General features: G+C 34.3%; 1 protein-coding gene across 4 annotated transcripts; it reads right to left on the reverse strand.

The window, feature by feature from the left end:
- Window positions 1–2,885: 2,885 nt before the first annotated feature.
- Window positions 2,886–15,969, reverse strand: LOC21394600 (ubiquitin carboxyl-terminal hydrolase 25). 4 transcript variants are annotated; one of them, XR_002901715.1, is made up of 10 exons: window positions 15,636–15,969; window positions 14,569–15,046; window positions 14,368–14,443; window positions 14,163–14,255; window positions 7,718–7,804; window positions 6,868–7,637; window positions 5,497–5,628; window positions 4,488–4,603; window positions 3,538–3,582; window positions 2,886–3,142 (listed from the first exon to the last, which is right to left on the reverse strand). XR_002901715.1 is itself a non-coding variant. In XM_024162164.1 (10 exons), the coding sequence occupies exons 1-9, from the start codon at window positions 15,817–15,819 to the stop codon at window positions 4,498–4,500; spliced, it is 1,812 nt and encodes a 603-aa protein (XP_024017932.1). In that variant the 5' UTR covers window positions 15,820–15,969; the 3' UTR covers window positions 3,818–4,352; window positions 4,488–4,497. The 4 variants fall into 4 exon arrangements, 3 of the variants coding, with proteins under 3 accessions (XP_024017932.1, XP_024017931.1, XP_024017930.1); XM_024162164.1 differs by lacking the exons at window positions 2,886–3,142; window positions 3,538–3,582 and adding an exon at window positions 3,818–4,352 and having other exon boundaries at window positions 14,569–14,609; window positions 14,724–15,046; XM_024162163.1 differs by lacking the exons at window positions 2,886–3,142; window positions 3,538–3,582 and adding an exon at window positions 3,818–4,175.
- Between the last annotated feature and the right edge of the window lie 1,126 nt (window positions 15,970–17,095).

Below are 17,095 nucleotides of genomic sequence, written 5' to 3' on the forward strand. Positions count from 1 at the left end.
GAAAATAAAATATGACTTTACAAATTATTTTAACATTACTCAAAAAATATATATTTTAATATTTAATCTAATTTAACAATATATAAAAGAGATAAAAGTTCTTTTTTACAAATATTATAATATTTCTTTTTAAAATAAATTTAAAAATATATATTTTTCATTATTTAGTAAATAATAAATTCTTTAGTGTCTCCACTCGTGCATAACACATTACACATTTATATATAAATATCATATTAAGTTGTTCCAGCGAGTGAGGTCTCCCTGTGGGATTGAACCTTTTTTTTTTCTTTTTTTTTTACAGCTGTGTTTTCTGGTTCAAAAAAATTTAATATTTTAATCTGAAACTAAATTCTTACTTTTCTTTTCATATTAAGGTTGATTTTGATTGTAAAATTGGTTAAAATATTCTTCACATTTTAATTTTAAATTTTAAATTTTTCTTAAGTTAATTCTACAAATGGTCCTTGAGGTTTATCTTTTATCTCGCTTTAGTCTCTGACTTTTGAAACGTCACACAATTGGTCTTTAAAGTTTTACTTTGTTTCAATTTCGGTCATTCTGTTAGTTAGGTATTAAATATTTGACAAAATATATAGAAATTAAGAACTAAAATTGGAAACATCTAAAGTTTAGGGATTAAAACAATACAAAAAATAAAAGTTTATTTGTACAAATAGTCCTTAAATTTTAGCTTTTTCCATTTTGGTCTCAAATTTAGACAGTTTATGTTAAATATTTAACACCTAGTCAACGAAAGAACTAAAATTAAAACATAGTAAAACCTCATAACCAAATACGTGACATTTGAAATGTTATGGACCAAAATGAGATTGAGGATTATGATATTAACTCTTTTTCTTTAAGAGTTTTTAGGTTTTTTTTAGTTAAAATTGACCATTACTCAAGAAAAATGTATGAATTGAGTATAGATTAAAAATATAATGGTATAAATATGATACAGTTCAAAATATAAAGTATCATCTTTTCGTACCCTTAAAATACAATGTATAATTTTGGGGAAAAAATAGAAATTGAATGTAGAAATTTGGATGAATGCTAGTATACAAACAAACAAAACAAAACAAAAATTATGTATATCCGGATCTGCTATGTTGTTGAGATACTCCTTGTTCGGCAGAGTGGTTTTTGAGTGAAAAACTCAAAAAAAGACAACTCGAGTTACAATTTTATTCGGGTTCATGTTCTTTTAAGTTTAAACTCGAGTTTGGAACTAAAACTCGAGTTCAAGTTTTCCCTTTAACTCGAGTTCAGAAACTTGAACTCATATTAATGAACAATATTTTTTATATTCTTAAAAATGCTATAACTTTTTCATTTTAATTCTGATTGAGATGATTTTTTTTCTATGCGTTGACAACGAAAAGACGAATAAAACTAGACCCATATACCCTATTAAAATTTTTCATCAGCATTGAGTTTTTATTAAAATACTATCTAAATATAAATTCAAGTTTTGACTTACTCAAACACAAACTCAAAAAAGATTCTTATCTCAAATCATAACTCAAATGTACACAACCATCCCCCGTTCATTTTGCTTATTCGAGTTTTGCTACAGTAAAAAGCTCTTACAAACAGTCACATCTAACTTTTTTGCTACAGTAAAAAGCTATCACATAAAATCACATCTCAACTCGAATTAAAAACTCAAATCAACGAATTAACGGGCTCAAAAATCTATACTCAAATTACCTAACTCAAAAACATCAAAAGAACAAGCCCAAAATTAATGGCAGAAATTTGGGAAAAAGATGGGAAAAAAAAAAAGAGAATGAAAAAAAAAAAGAGGGCGGAACAAAAAAAACAAAAAACGAAATTTTAAAAAAGTAAAAATTAGAATAACATGAAGATTAAAATTTCGAAAATGCAATTTATTACCAGCATAAGAAATATATTGTTTTCTATTTTTAATAATTTAAAAAATATGTAAAAGTATGTTGTTCTCCGAAATATATCGACGAAAGTATTTGGCCTCTTTTGTCCCCGTGAATTTTTTGAATTGACAGTCAGACTTCCTCTTAAATCTTAAGCTTGGCAAAATTCTTTGCACAAACTCGCATGCTAGAATTTTATTTAAGTCTGACTAGCCGAAACAAAAGAAAAAAAAAACAAAAAAAAAGTCACTTTATTGTTTTTTTTTTTTTTAGAAATCACTAATTAAATTAAAATTAATTTTTTTCTTTTGAGGTTTAGGGTTTGATTTTTTTAACAAAAATCAAATTGAACTAAATCACTCGTATGCGATTTGAACGGTTTGATTTGGCCGGTTTGAACTTAAGATTAAAAAAATTTTCAATCATTCATAATAATTATAAAACTGTTAAACCATAAAAAAAAAATAAGATTCAAGTTTACAATATAACTCAAAAATAACAAATGTATAAAAGTTTACCATTTAAAATTTTAATACAAAGCAATATAAATATGATAGGGTGTATTTTATAAGTATAGAATTTTTATTATGACTAATAAAAACAAAAATAAATATAAAAAATATTTTAAAAATTAAAAAACTATATATGTATATTTTTAGACGGTTTAAGAAGTCTAAACCACAAACCAAACAGCCCATAAAAATTAGATTAAAAAACCGACTAAACTGCTCAATAATTTAAAAATAATTAATGATTTGGTTCTATTTGATTTGGATTGGATAGTTTTCTCAGTTTGGCGGATTTTTTCAACACCTCTAGAGAAAATTATTGAACTTACCCGTAGAGTGCATAGATCTGAATTTTTACATCTTACTCTTAATTAACACCCAAACCAATATTATTACTTGACTAAAAAAGATATTAATAAGAGTAAAAAGTAAAAATCTAAACAAGAAATATTTGCCTCCTTTTCCAATCCAATTAGAGTGGTCACTGTTTATAGCACATGACAAGCGGAGAATTTAACTATGGCGTGATTGTTGTACATTCTCATGACAATGTCAATGTTGTTCATCTGTAGACATTAGTTTTCAGGGACTTGAAAGGGTACACACACTAGAGGACCAGTTGATGTGTGTAATGGTCGCCGAGGTTGGGGCTGGCAGCCTGAGGTGAGGTAAAAGAGGTTCCTTGCTTGGTGTCACTTTGTAGTCCACATTGCCGGCGGCGGAGTCGGGTTTGGCCTAATTCGTGTTGGAATAAATTAAAAAAAAATCATTCAAATACGCTAACATGTCAAAATTACTGGTGAAATTAGGCTCTAAAAAAAATGATAGCATGACTGAAATGCCGAATTCTTCATCAGACATCGACGTCTATTTGTTGGGTACTTCCATGCATGCAAGTAAGCTTGAGAAAGAAACATGAAAGGTAATTAAGCAAACAACAATCACTCTTGTTTTTTTTCACCACGATAATTAAACTTCAGGGTAGGTGGTTAGGTTATTGCTGTTGAATGAAAAACTAACAGAGAAGCAGCTTGCCATAAAGAATAATAGTAGTAATAATAATAATAATAATAACAACAACAATAGTAGTAGTAATAATAATAATAATAATAATAAAGAAAAAACCACACCTGAGTCTTCTCCATTCCACTGAGCACATAAACCTGGTGGCTGGTCTGAACAAATACGCTCAAATACAAAGTACAAACATAATAATTCCCTATTAATAGAATGGCCAGCCTTTAAGGTAAGATAGACAAAAATGTAAATCAAAAAAAAAAAAATACAAAAGCAAAGAGAATGACTGGCCGATAAGCAGCTTCCAAATGTAAAAATAATAATAATAATAATAATAATAATAATAATAATAATAATAATAAAAACCATGGCTAGTTTTTTTTTTTCCTTTTTTTTAATGGGAATGAAGATTATCAATTAAATTGGTTAACAGAAAATTCCTAGTAGAGAGCTCAATTTTACCATTTTTCTCATTAATAACTAAAAATGGCAATACATCCACAAATTTAGGCCTACAGGCTAAGGTATACTGCCAAAATGGATATTGTACAGAATGAATAGAATTCGCTGACTCATTTCTCTGCCATTACAAACTGCATAAGCCTCAAAGTGGGGAAGAAAATCTTCGGTAACATTTGATTTCGGCGGTCAGCCTTCCATCCCGATCCGATAAAGCACATCAACAAAATGCATTAGCTGACCATAGCGTCTGCTGAAAGACTTCATATGTTGCATTGTCCCAAATTTATAGCTGGAGGAGGATAGCACCAAGTCTGTAACACCTTTTTTTTTCTTTTCTGTTTGTTATTTTGTTTTTGCCTTTTATTTTTTTGGCTCAAAACTTTATAATACCATTCAGCAATACAGAATACAGATTATACACCAAGCCCCTCCAGCAATAGAAGTCAGGAGAATGTGCAAATCTATACTGAAAAAATAAAAATAAAAAATATATATATATATATATACATATGACATCAGGACATTTCTAATTTAGACTACGCACAAAAAGACCTTAAAATAAAACCATGGTTTCCAAGATAGCTGATTCAGAGTTGATTACCTGGGAAACATCATTTGTCTTTGCTAAACGACTGAAGGCGTTTGATGAGATCTTCTTTCAAAGACTCTGGTATCTTTGAAATAAAAGTGGACTTGGCGTCCACAATCAACAACTTCCTGCATTATAGTAGTAACAAATGAATAAGACTTGGGCCATCAATAGGTCAAAATAGGTGCAGATCAAGCCGAATCCCAACTTAAGTCTAATCTTGTATGCCATTTAGATAAAACCATAGCTGATAGCTTTTGTAACATCCGGATTCAATGTGTCTAAACATCAATTGCAAATAATAGGGCATTAATTGAACATAAGCCACCAAACTTTGAAATTTTACATATACTACAACATGTTTTCCGACAACGAACTTAAGCTACCACACTTCCAATACTTTACAGACTAGCATTCAATAACCGATTTGGGTTATAGACCAAGAAAAAAGAAAATGACACAGTGAAGCACTTTAATCAAGGCGGGGCACACTCCAATCAGATTTTGAAGTTTGTGTGTTTACAATCAATGGCACGTCCAATATTTACCTACCTTGGTACATAAATAATTAAGAATATAAACGCCTTAAATATAAGGGGGAAAAATATCCTCCAGAGTTATCCCTAACAGGGTGAAAGGACAGCTTCTAAAGTCTCTACAGGCCTGTTATCAAACTTATGAAACAAATGAACTTAATAGCATTCATCTACTACAGAATCAAACAAATAAACTTGGTCATCGCACATATTCGCAGCATAGATTCTAATATCCAAAAATTCATACTTCGTATGATTTCCAAATTTCATACCCAGATAAACTGCATAATAGCAGAGTATTTACTTTGACTTAGTTCATTGCAACTTAATCCTACGCAGCATTATAAATTACCACAGATCTACTATTCATGATGAAGAAATATGTAATTAGAAGAATTTATCACGTTTCCTTTGTATCGAAACCACATGAAAACATTCCAACCAAAGAAGAAATAGAAAACGATGAGAACTAAAGAATATCTTACCTTAGTTCATCTCTAGTCAATGGAGTGGTTCCGGCTTCCTGTGTACGTAGCCTCTTCCCTGAACCCATGAAATTGTAAACCTTATCTGACCAACCACACGATCTCAAAACTGACGAAGCTTCTTTCGCGAGTCTAATAAAAGAAAAGGAAAGAAAAACAGGAAAACAAACATGAGCAACCTCATTACAGAAACAACTTCAGACTGAAATATAGGACAAATTGTAAATAATATTCATGCAGGCTGCTACAGAACCCAAGTTAGAATAAAAATAAATGCATGCATTGGTGAAAAATGTAGAATCATTATTTCAACATAGAAGTGCACCTTGGACTCCACAAAATATGCCATAACACATGAGCAATTACCAACTCAAAAGAATTCAAGATGCAGCACAAAGGAACATGATTAAAAAAATAAGAACAACAACAATAACAACAACAACAACAACAACAACAATAATAATAATAATAATAATAAACTGTAAATTTTATTCAATTGAAATAAAAAGCTGCCTCAAGGAAAGATGGACGAGACATCCACCAGAATCAAGCAAAAACAGTAACAAATGAGCATGATAAAAAGACATGAACCTCCTCGAATGTAACAGCAACTTAAAGAGGCTAGACATGAGAACCCAATTACTAGAAGTCAAAATTAACCTCACTTAAAAGAAAACCAACAGCGAAATTTTATAAATTCTTGGAATGATTAATATCCATATTTCTCGACCTCGCTCAAGACATTTAATTTTGTCGCCTTGAGGAGAATATATTTCCCTTTTACTTTTCTCCCTTTGCAAAACTTAATGGAGTTTGAGTATGCTTGACTTCAGCAGACAGACTTCAGCAGACAGACATGAAGACAGTAGGATAATGAGGAGGGTAAACAAGTGCTTTTCCCCCCTTCTGATAATAATTTTGGCATTTTATTAGTAATAACTAACAAGCACATTCATCGTTTGAAGAAAAATAGATTCAAGATATTTCACATTTCATTTAGTTTATGCCTCTATTCACCGATAGTTAAATATAAGAAATCAAAAATCCAATAAAGAAAACAGAGAATAAATTTAAAAAAAAAAAGAATGAATCAAAGAAATATTGCTTGATCTTCATTGGGACTTGAGTAAGCAGTACATATGTATGTGTGTGTGTGTGTGTGTGTGTGTGTGGATTTACTGAATTTGAACATGGAAACCCTCTTTTACCTTTTTTTAGATATAAATTTTTTCTTGGTCCTTTTACCTTTTTTTAGATATAAATTTTTTCTTGGTCTGGTCCAAGTACTTGAGCCAGATAAAAAGAAACTCCACAAACTACGTGCAAGAGAGAAGAGAACAGTTTAAATTGAACAATTGAGGGTATACTTACACTTCCTTCAGATCTTCAACTTTTCCCCGAGATTGAGCATCCTCTGCCAACAAAATGCAAGAATTTTCTGATGGTCTTCTTTTGGACCCAGACACCTTATCATGGAATTCCATACCATCATTAACTGCATCCCGGTGATCAGACTCTCTTCCTGTTGGCAACTCGTCTCTTGTAACTCTACTTCCGTTAGTATCCAGCTTTCCTGCCGGATAATTTCCAGATCCTTTTGTTGAAACAGATTCTTCGGTCCTCTGACTGTCAATACCTTCAACGTTCCCATTGTTGTCTAAACCATTTTTGTTTACTAATGTTGACTTAGCTTTCTCTAGTATCTCCAAACGACTAGCCTCTTCTACACCCCCATTAGCTTCCATGGACTGATTCTTGAAAACTTTTCCATTTCCATTGCTGATTGAAGGCCTTTTAGAATTAGAGGTTCCAATTATATTAAACTTAATCTGTGGATGGGAAGGCACTTTATCAGCCTTAGACGCAGTTATCAAATCCTTTCTAGAAGGTTGTTCACATGGCTTTGCATGCACTTCCTTCAGGTGAAGAGCAGGCTTCAGGCTTTTAGATGCATCATGGCCATTGCAATCTCGAGATTTCACTCCGTTAGAGATTGTGCTAGAAAGAGGAATGTTGGCAGATTCCGGCCTTTGGTTGGTCCGAGAGAAGAAAAGAATGTAAACCTTTTCTGACAACACCTCTTGCATGGTTGAAAGCGAGACAAATGTATCATTGCAACAGTACCACCGCCCTGTAGCATCCTGACAATAAAAATAGAGAAAAAAGTCAGGAAATGGTTATGTTTTCCTCGCGCTTATCAATTTAATAGGGCATGGCATACCTTGATATATGCATAATAATGTCCAGACTCAGGTGAGAAGCCTGAATGAACAATGGTACCAAAAAGCTTATACTCCGGCCGCAGATCCTGCATGTTAATAAAAAGATCAAGAAAGTGCCCAAGAAGACAAATATATCATTCCACAAACCAACATACAGATAGAAACATTGATCTCACGAGAATCTGTTTATAAAAGGAGACGCTCCTATGAACTACAATATAAGGGACAAAAGAAAGCAAACACACAAGGACCTAGAAAATCTAAAAAGCATATCTGAGGACCATATGTATGTCTTAGAAAACTATAATACACATGTATATAGAAAAGTAAAATAGACTAGTAATTTAGATGAAAAATACTACTACTACATCCAATTGGGAAAGATCGTGTAACATGTGAGATTGGAGAAAGGACCAAAAATCTGTAGTACGAGCATCATTCATTATGCAAGCAACATTCAAATACAACTATTCTCCATCTTGTGTGTTGATATATCATTGTGCATTATACCGAAGAGCTATCTACAAACTTATTACTTTGCTTCAACAACTTTATTTAACTCGTGTTTCCTTCCAATTTCCTTTTTTCCTTGATAAAAAAAAGAGTATGTTCATGGATAAAGCTGTGTTTCTTACACACACACACACCCGTAGTTCGAACCATCATGTGTTCATTAGATACTAGAAAGAGACCTGGTAAACCATGGTGTCAGTAATTTTTTTCCACAATTGACAAAGAGTCTAAATTGCTTGGCAGTAAAAAAAAACCCAATAATTTGCCTCATACAGATAAGAATTATTCATGTGTGTTGCACTCTTAAACCACATGTGGCAACAGAAAAAGCAGTGAGATACATCACAAGCTCATTCTTTCATGCAAGCTTTTAAAAATCCCAATCGGAATTCAAGACGTTGTGCCTTTGTGAGGCGACGCCTCACGCCTTAAGCCTTAAGAGAATGCTATTAAAAAAATTTCACCAAAAAAAAAAGGATAATTATTAAAATATAAGGTTCATACTCATAATAAGCGTTAAAAACTTAAACACGTTATTACCCAAAAAAATAATCCAACAACAACAAACTTAACTAGTCATTCCAGAAAAGATAAAAGTCTAGTTCACTACAAGCGGCATAGAAAAGACTGAAGAAAAACTCAGATCCTAATAAAAAGGTCCCTGATTCACTTCTTGAATCTATTTTCATGGTGCAAGGTTTACATAAGTTGACAATTAATTATGGTGAATTATGTTATTAATTTATTACCTTTTTTTATACCTAGGAATCCCTCAAACCCACTTTGTGAGCCCGAGTTAGAAACTGAAGCCTTCCGCCAAACCATGCAATCTTTTAAAGGCAGAAAACTATAAACTTATGGGAGCAAACCAAAGGCCTAGCCATTTCAACCAGCACCTTACATTATTTTTTGCATTTCACTAAAATTGTGTTGATATTACACGTAGGGGGTAAAGAAGAAAATGGTGGTGATTGAAGAAGCATGGAAGACGAGAATAAGATTGAATTGGAAGCTCCTATTGTGTTTATGTTTTTTATTATTAATTTGCATATTTATGATGAAAAATGTGTGGACACACCACTGGTGCTAAGTGATATAAGGATGCAGGACCCGCTTTCTATTAGTAATGGTGCTCAACAACACTAGTGTCTTATAGCATTGTTCATTTATGATTAATGATTTTTTTATTATCATTGGCGGCTAACGGTTCCTGAATTAGCCTTTTTAAACATTGCTTCTACGTCTACTATAAGTTTTTATTTCCACCTTCTAATTGCCATCAATTCTCCCCGGTGGAGAAGAACTAGGCGCTAGAGAGTTAGAAAGTTCTGCTAAACTCTTGACGCCTACAACATGCATCAACAGCAAGTTTGTATGAATCATTGCTCAAGATAATTGGATCCGAAGTATCCGCCTTATTGGGTAGAATGCCTTATGTTGTGGGTTATCAACCCACTCTTAGCACCGAAAGGGATCGCAAAGGCACAGTCTTCTTTTTCTCTCAAATCAAATAAAAAACCCATTGCTGCCAAGCGTGTGGGAATGCTAGACGTTTGGTATTTCTCCTCCAACCAAAATAAAAGATCCAATTGAAGCGACTAATCCCATGCATAGCAATCAGAAGAAAGAAATGAAAACTTTGAGTAAGCATAGAAGACAAATAATAATTTTAGTATTAATTATTTTGTTACTTTACTTCCTCGATATTTTTGCTTGGCTTATAGGAGAATCTCTTCTCATCATGGCAAATAGGTATGTAGAACATTAAATTCATACTTTGATGAATAATAACTAAAGTCCCTAAGATTCCTCTCTAGTTCTCCCTTCTCTCTCTAGGGCTGGCATCAATATACCTAATCCTTACTAGTTACTCTAACAAAGTAATATGCCTAAGCCTAGTTTTAATCCCAAGTCCCAACCCAAGATTTGAAGCAAAGGACGGTATATAGGTAATGTAATGTTTTCAAAAACACCTAAGGCGTAGGCAAGGTACGCCAGAAGGCCTAAAAGAATAATGCTATGAGAAGTGTGCCTCAGTTCTCCTAGAAAGTTGATAGTTGGTTATGTGGTTGGTTAGTGTTGCTTGTTAGTAGTCTCTTAAGCAGTTAGTTAAAAGTTTGTTAGTAGGAACTAATAATATAAATAAGAGACTTAGAAGCTAATGAGGGATGGGCTAATTAGAGGGAATTTGAGGAAACCATTGGGAGAGCTAGTGGTCTCTCGAATACCACCATTATGACGATTGTCTTTGTAATCTTTCAATTCCTTCATCAATAAAGTTCTATTCTTTGTTCAATTTCTCCTTTTATTTCTCTTCTCTCTGAAACAAGAAATTGTATGAATGATAAAAATTTATATACAAAGGAGACGAGGAAGAGTTATCCACAAAGACAACTCGGAATAGGTTGCCGAAAAAGGCCCCAACTCCTAACAATGTCACCCAAAAAAAAAATACCCCTACAAAACTCCGTCTTTTTTTTTTTGTTTGAACTGAGACAAAACTCCTTGCCTTTACAAGACTTCTCGAAACTTAAATCTACCCCAAATTATGGCACATTCTTCCTCTTTATCCTCAGAAAAATCCCACGGATCTTTTCTTGCAACACTGAAATCTCTGTCCTTGGAGGAATACCCTCCAAAGACGAGATCAACACTGAAATCTCCTCAATCTCCCTCCCCATCAACTAAGATCATCAGTCGGTACTTAACCGACCCCAAATCCCATTTATTTAGATTAAACCATATCTATCTTTTTATGACCTTATGCCACATTGACTCCTTCACCAAAAACCTCCAAAGCCATTAGCTTAACAATGCATTGTTCCTTTTCATGATACTGCCTATACCCAAGCCTCCTTTCCGCTTTTCCCAGGCCACTAAATGAATCGCGTTCACCAAACACTAGCCATCTCTCCCAATGACTACCTTAGGAACTCTAAATATGGTGGTAACAAGCAAGCAAGGAAGATAAATCAATTGAATAAGAGTTAGCCACCCTCCCTTTGACAAGTACACGTTCCTCCATCTATCTAGCCTCTTGGCTATTTTGGACGAAACTAGCTCCCAAAATTCGGCATACAAAGGATTTCCTCCTAGTGGCAACCCTAAACACAAGCAACTCTCACAAAACATCCCACTACCTCAGCCAACATGCACAATCTATCTTCTTCCAAATTCATTCCCAAGATAATGCTTTTATCCATGTTCACCACCTTCAAACCTTAGGTTAGAGTGGAAATAAAGAAAACCATGTCTCTCTTTCTTTCAGCATGTCAAGGACAAGATTGGCTCTTGAGTCACCGTGGACTTGAAGCATGACCTCTAAGATTATATAGCCCAGCTGCAGGTGTATTCTGTTTTGCTAGCAACGACCCTTGACTTGGTTTGTTCTCTCTTGCATTATCTATAGATAAGAAAGAATCAGATCCACTTGACTAAGAAACCAATTATAGATATTGGTAAAATAGGATGCTCAAGAGACCTTGAGCGACACATCATAATTTATGCTAAACCTCAAAAAACCTTAGGAGATACTTTAGCAACATCTTAACTCATGGTTGAAGAATGATACGATCAAGAAAGTTCCCCACCAACTCCGAAAGGTTAAGGATGACATGGTTAGCGTTGTGACCGGGTGCCGAAATGAATTCTTTCATAACAAAGACGAGAATAACAGCTGCCATAGAAGTCTCTCACGCGCAAGGAGATGAAGCTGATGGATGACAAGAGTCTGGGGCGCCATGAGGTTCAATAGGTAAATACATGGCAATTGAATCATAAGCCGAGACCATAAAGAGCATGTAACAAGTAAAAAGTGGAATCAATACAATGGATTCTAAACCATCAAACCTCTCTTGTCCAAAAAGGGGCAATTAGCTAGAGCAGCAAGTGATTTAGCAAAACTAATTGCAAAGAAGGAAGGGAAATCGCCACATTAACATTACCTCTTGGGTTCCAATCTCAAGAGTCAACTTTCCCGTATGAGCATTCGATACATGTCTCAATCTGTGGAAGAGTGAGAGGGTCACCACTATTGAGGATCTCGACCTAATCTTAGATAGGTCGTCTAAGGGAATGCCGTGGTTCATCGAATCCCATCTAGCAACAACCAATTTAGTGCTAGATAGCCATGGGGACTATCAAACGCTCGTTAGATTTGACAAGATGTGTGCTTCTGATAACCTAGAAAATAGTGTCATCCGCAAACTACAACCAAGAAATTTGAATAGTAGATCTTCCCAAGTTAAGTGATCTGAACAAAAATTGTTTTACTGCCTATCTACCATTCTGCTTAACCTACCTCTTTCCAATGTAAAAAGATAAGGTGACAGTTGGTCCCCTTGCCTCAAACCCAAGAACCTGCAAAATTTCCCCTTGGTCTTCCGTTGATCGTCACCGAAAATGACACATATGACGTACATATGAAGATCCAATTCTTCCAACACAATATCAAGAAAATTCCACTCCACTCAATCGTAGGCCTGCTCAAGTTGATTTTAAGTTATTGACTATTATTCTTTCCTTACCTGAAGAACAACAATCCTCCACTACCTCCTTCGATGTAAGAACCAAATCCAAAATCTATCTTCCCACAATAAAAGCACCTTGGACTGCCAAAATTGTCTCCTCAAGAACATCTTCCAATCATTTTCATTGCAACTGAGGACCTCTTTCTTAATTGCCTCCAACTCAAAAGGCTTCAACAACGCAAAAGGCTTCCAATCTTTTTCATAACTGATAGCAAGTTAGAAATCATTATGGCCTCGTTCACTTCGCGGATTCGAGTTTTCAATTCGAGCTGAGATATGACATCTTCTGATAACTTTTCACTGTAGCAGAAAAAGTTAGATGTGACATTTTCTAAGAGCTTTTTACTGTAGAAACCTAAAATTAAAAACTCGAATCGGTGAAATGAACGAGGCCTATATAGACTCGTAACTAAACTTATAGGCCCAAAATCACCGCCCTTGCAAGAGTTGTCCCTTTTGGGAGTATCTTTCGTTAGTGACCATTGTTCACTCTAGATCTCCAAAACTATTAAAAAAATTTCATGATGTCCTTGTCCAAAGGATTTTAGAAAAATCCCAAAAAGAACCCATGAAGCCAGGTGCCTTGTTTCCAATGCAACTGAGGACCTCTTTCTTAATTGCCTCCAACTCAAAAGGCTTCAACAACAAATCTGTCCCAATCCTGGAGAGTGAGCTCGGACCGAGTTTGTGGTTTAAGTCTTATCAAGACCTTACACCTCAAAAGGCTTCATTTTTAAATGAAAAATGTATCAGAATTTGGCCAACTTGGATGGGCTGAGACTTTATTTTATAACGAATTTTACTTATTTTAGGCCCTAAGTGATGAAGGAGCCATAAGATGAAAATCATTGTGTGAGAGAGAGAGAGAGAGTTCAAACATCAATACCCTAAACTTCTACAAACACAACCCGCTCCAAACCCTAATATGACGTGCTTAAGTTTTTTTATGCTAATTATGAGTACGACTTACATTCCAATTATCATCATTTTTTTATTCTTTGAGGCTAACGCCCCACCCCACAAATGCCAAAACACGTCACATTCTAATTGGGATTTTTAGAACCTTGTGGTAAAGTAGATGCCATTAAGTGCTCGTCAGAACAGTTTGTAGTTAAGGATATTCCCTAGTTAAATACGAAAAAAAAAAGAATGGGATTACATATACTTTTTCTAGCAACAAGATTAAAGTGATCTGAATTTCATGGAAATTAAGGTCATAAACAGCATTCCTTTTCTTTAGGCCATTTATCAAGAGAATCAAATTTAAGGTTCCTGAAAATAAATTAACATGAACTTTATATTTAGTTGAAATTGAAGAACCCTTATACAGTTCTCAAAAACTAACTCCAAGGTTGATAGAATGACTAGCACAAGTACACCATATTGATAACAATTAACATACCTTGCTTGTTTTACACATGAAGCTTGAAAGCACCAAAACCTCTTCAAATGCAACGGCCTTGTCAATCTTCCCACCAAAAATGCCCTCGAATCTCTAAGAACGAAATCCAAAAACAAATAATATCGTTACTAAGAGAGAAAGCAATCAGTAGAATAACAATGCAATAAAAGGAAACAGTAAGTCAACCAAAATTAGATAAAGCTACCTTGAGTTGGATCACAAGGATATTTGGTGCTTGAAGAACAGACATTTGTTTCCTTGCTGGTACCAGTTTCTTGCAACTGTCACAATTCACAAACATAACTACCTCAATCAGTAAATGACAACAAAAGAAGGAAGAAAGAAAGAAAAACAAAAAAAAAAAAAGGAAAAAAAAAAGAAAAACAAAAAAAAAAAAAGGTGATACCTTTCACATTTGTACTTGTTACTTCCGTCCAAAACCTCAGGCTGAAAGAACCTTTGCAAGGCGTCTTTGAGCGAATTACTATGCAAAACATCAAGACTAATATCCATTATCTCATCAACCTTATTGGACTCGGTGCCACAGGAAAGACATTTCACCTGGCTCTGCAAAGCACCTCCAAAGATCTCCTTCACCACCGATGCTCCTCCACCTCCACTTCCAGCGCCGGTGCTGCCATTTCCAATCCGCCGCAGCTTCTTGAGCCGCAGGCAGGTGTTGTGGCAGGCGTCGATGACATAGCGCAGGAACTCGTGTGCATCCTCCTGCCGCCCACCTCTGAACTGCTCGGAGAATATTCTCAGGCAGCTCTGAATCTTCGCTGGTGCGTCTTGCTGGAGATCCGAGCTCAAAGACCTAGCTATCCTCTTCTCCAGAAGGCAGAACGGGCAATCACGCTTGCGGTCAGCGTCCGACGAATCGCCTGAAGAAAGAATCACATCAACAAAACAAAAAGAAGAAAATTGAGAAACATTAGACCAAACGAGGAAAAACAAAAGCTTTTTGCCTGAGAATTGTAACAACCTAACGAACATCGGAATTGGCGAAATGAAGTCAAAAATTACACTTACAGCAAGAAAAATTGAATTAAAAAAAAAAAAGGCATGCCGCCTGCGAATAGTAACAACCAAACAAGCATCATGAATGGCGAATGAATTCAAAAATCAGTTATCAAACCTAGGGCACAAACATTACGGAAAAATAAAACTTCAGGCTTTCCGTCTGAGAATCATAAAAATCAAACGAACATAAGCAATGGCAGAAAGAGTTCAAAAACTTTTAGACCTAATGCACGAAAAATGAAGAAAAACAAGCCATTCCGTCTGAGAATCGCAATAACCAAACGAACATCAGCAATGACGAACACAAATTAGAAAAAAAAAATAGACGAAAAACAAGGCTTGTTGCCGGAGAATCACAAGAACCAAACGCAGATCGGCAATGGCGAAAATGAATCAAAATTAGACCTAGGGCACGAATATTAAAGAGAAAGAATAAGAAGAAGAACGTACAGAGAGAGGAATGCTGTCTGCGGAGGCAGAAATTGGCGAGGGGAGGGGTGTAGGTGAGGCACTGGAGGACGCTGTTGAGGTAGCAGGAATTGCCGAGATTTCTAAGCCCCAGAGGAGGTCCGTTCTTCCGCTTTTGACTCAGTAGACTCGGCTGCCAACTCATTTGCAGCTGTTGAACGCCCATCAACAACGAAAACGACGCCGCCCCACCGCCGCATCGCACGACGCAGTTTTCGCCCCGATTCCACTCTCCGACCGCCGCTGACTCCGCCACCTCAATCGCATGACGCGCTCTCTCTCTCTCCTCCTTTCTTTGTTCTTCCTTTTGAGCGCCTTATTATGGCAAGTCGAAACAGAGAAATTGTTTATTATTTGGGTTTTATTATTGAAATAAATTCAATAATAATAATAATAGTTTGTGTGTACATATACGTGTGATTTTTTTTTTCCCTAAAAAGTAAAAACTAACGAAAAAACCGAAATCAATTGGTCTTCTTCTTCATGTAGTTGCAATAAATGGCGTTTTGGGTTTTTTTTTTTTTTTTTTTCCTCTCTCACTTTCGCCTCATTCTAATTCCAAACTTAAGAGTTATCAACAGTCTTTAAGGTGGTTTGTACTTTATTTTACTGAACTTTTTTTTTCACGTAAATTCACTTTTTAACTCAAATTATAAATTTAAACTTGTAAAATAAATAAGCCTAAGAGTTAAATTTACGTGGTTTTTTTTCCTTTTTTCTTATTAATTTAATTTTTTTAATACTTTAAAAAAATTATCCTTAGGAGCCTTTCAAATCCCACAACATAGGATTTAAATCAACTATATCTAATTTCTGGTACACCAAACGAGATCTATCCAATCATTTATTAAATAAACTCAAATATTAAGGGTGCGTTTAAAACTCATTCTAAAATGATTTTATTTTTTATATGAAAATGGAAATGAAAACGTTTTCAATCTACACATCAATTATTTTTAAAAATGCATTTAGTAGTTTTATCAATAAATTATTTTTAGTATAAAAAAATCAATTAAATCCATTAATGTCTCTTTCTCCTCGAGAGAGAAGAAAACATAAATAAAAAATAAAAAACGACTAAAAGTCATTTTTTATTTCTCTCATATTTTACACTAAACTAAAAAATCGTTTTCATTTTCATTTTTTGTCTTTAATTTTGTCAAACGTCGTTTCTCTTTCGTTTTTATTTTTTATTTCTTGAAAAAAGTGAAAAACAAAAACAAAAATAACTCCAAACACAATCTAAATTATGGAAAAACATTTCATATTTTTTAAATAATGTGTTATGATACTGTTGGTTAAACACCATTGTTAAGTATTTTTATTAGTTGGCAATTTATTAGCAATCTTGTAAAAATTTAAAAAATAGGTTCAAGAAGATTTCATATTGCATAAGAAGATTTCGAATCAGATTTGAAGTTAAAGTTGCAGATTTTGTTGAG

This window comes from Morus notabilis, unplaced genomic scaffold (genome assembly GCF_000414095.1).
Source record: "Morus notabilis unplaced genomic scaffold, ASM41409v2 Scaffold466, whole genome shotgun sequence".
Lineage (NCBI taxonomy): Eukaryota > Viridiplantae > Streptophyta > Magnoliopsida > Rosales > Moraceae > Morus > Morus notabilis.

What these genes read in the sequence shown, in the direction of transcription:
- LOC21394600 (XM_024162163.1), bottom strand. Translation starts at nt 15,819, where the DNA reads ATGGGCGTTCAACAGCTGCAAATGAGTTGGCAGCCGAGTCTACTGAGT. An exon ending in TCCTTGTGATCCAACTCAAG is followed by an intron (nt 14,256 to 14,367) that starts GTAGCTTTATCT and finishes TTTCGTTCTTAG; the next exon opens with AGATTCGAGGGCATTTTTGG. An exon ending in TCATGTGTAAAACAAGCAAG is followed by an intron (nt 7,805 to 14,162) that starts GTATGTTAATTG and finishes ATTAACATGCAG; the next exon opens with GATCTGCGGCCGGAGTATAA.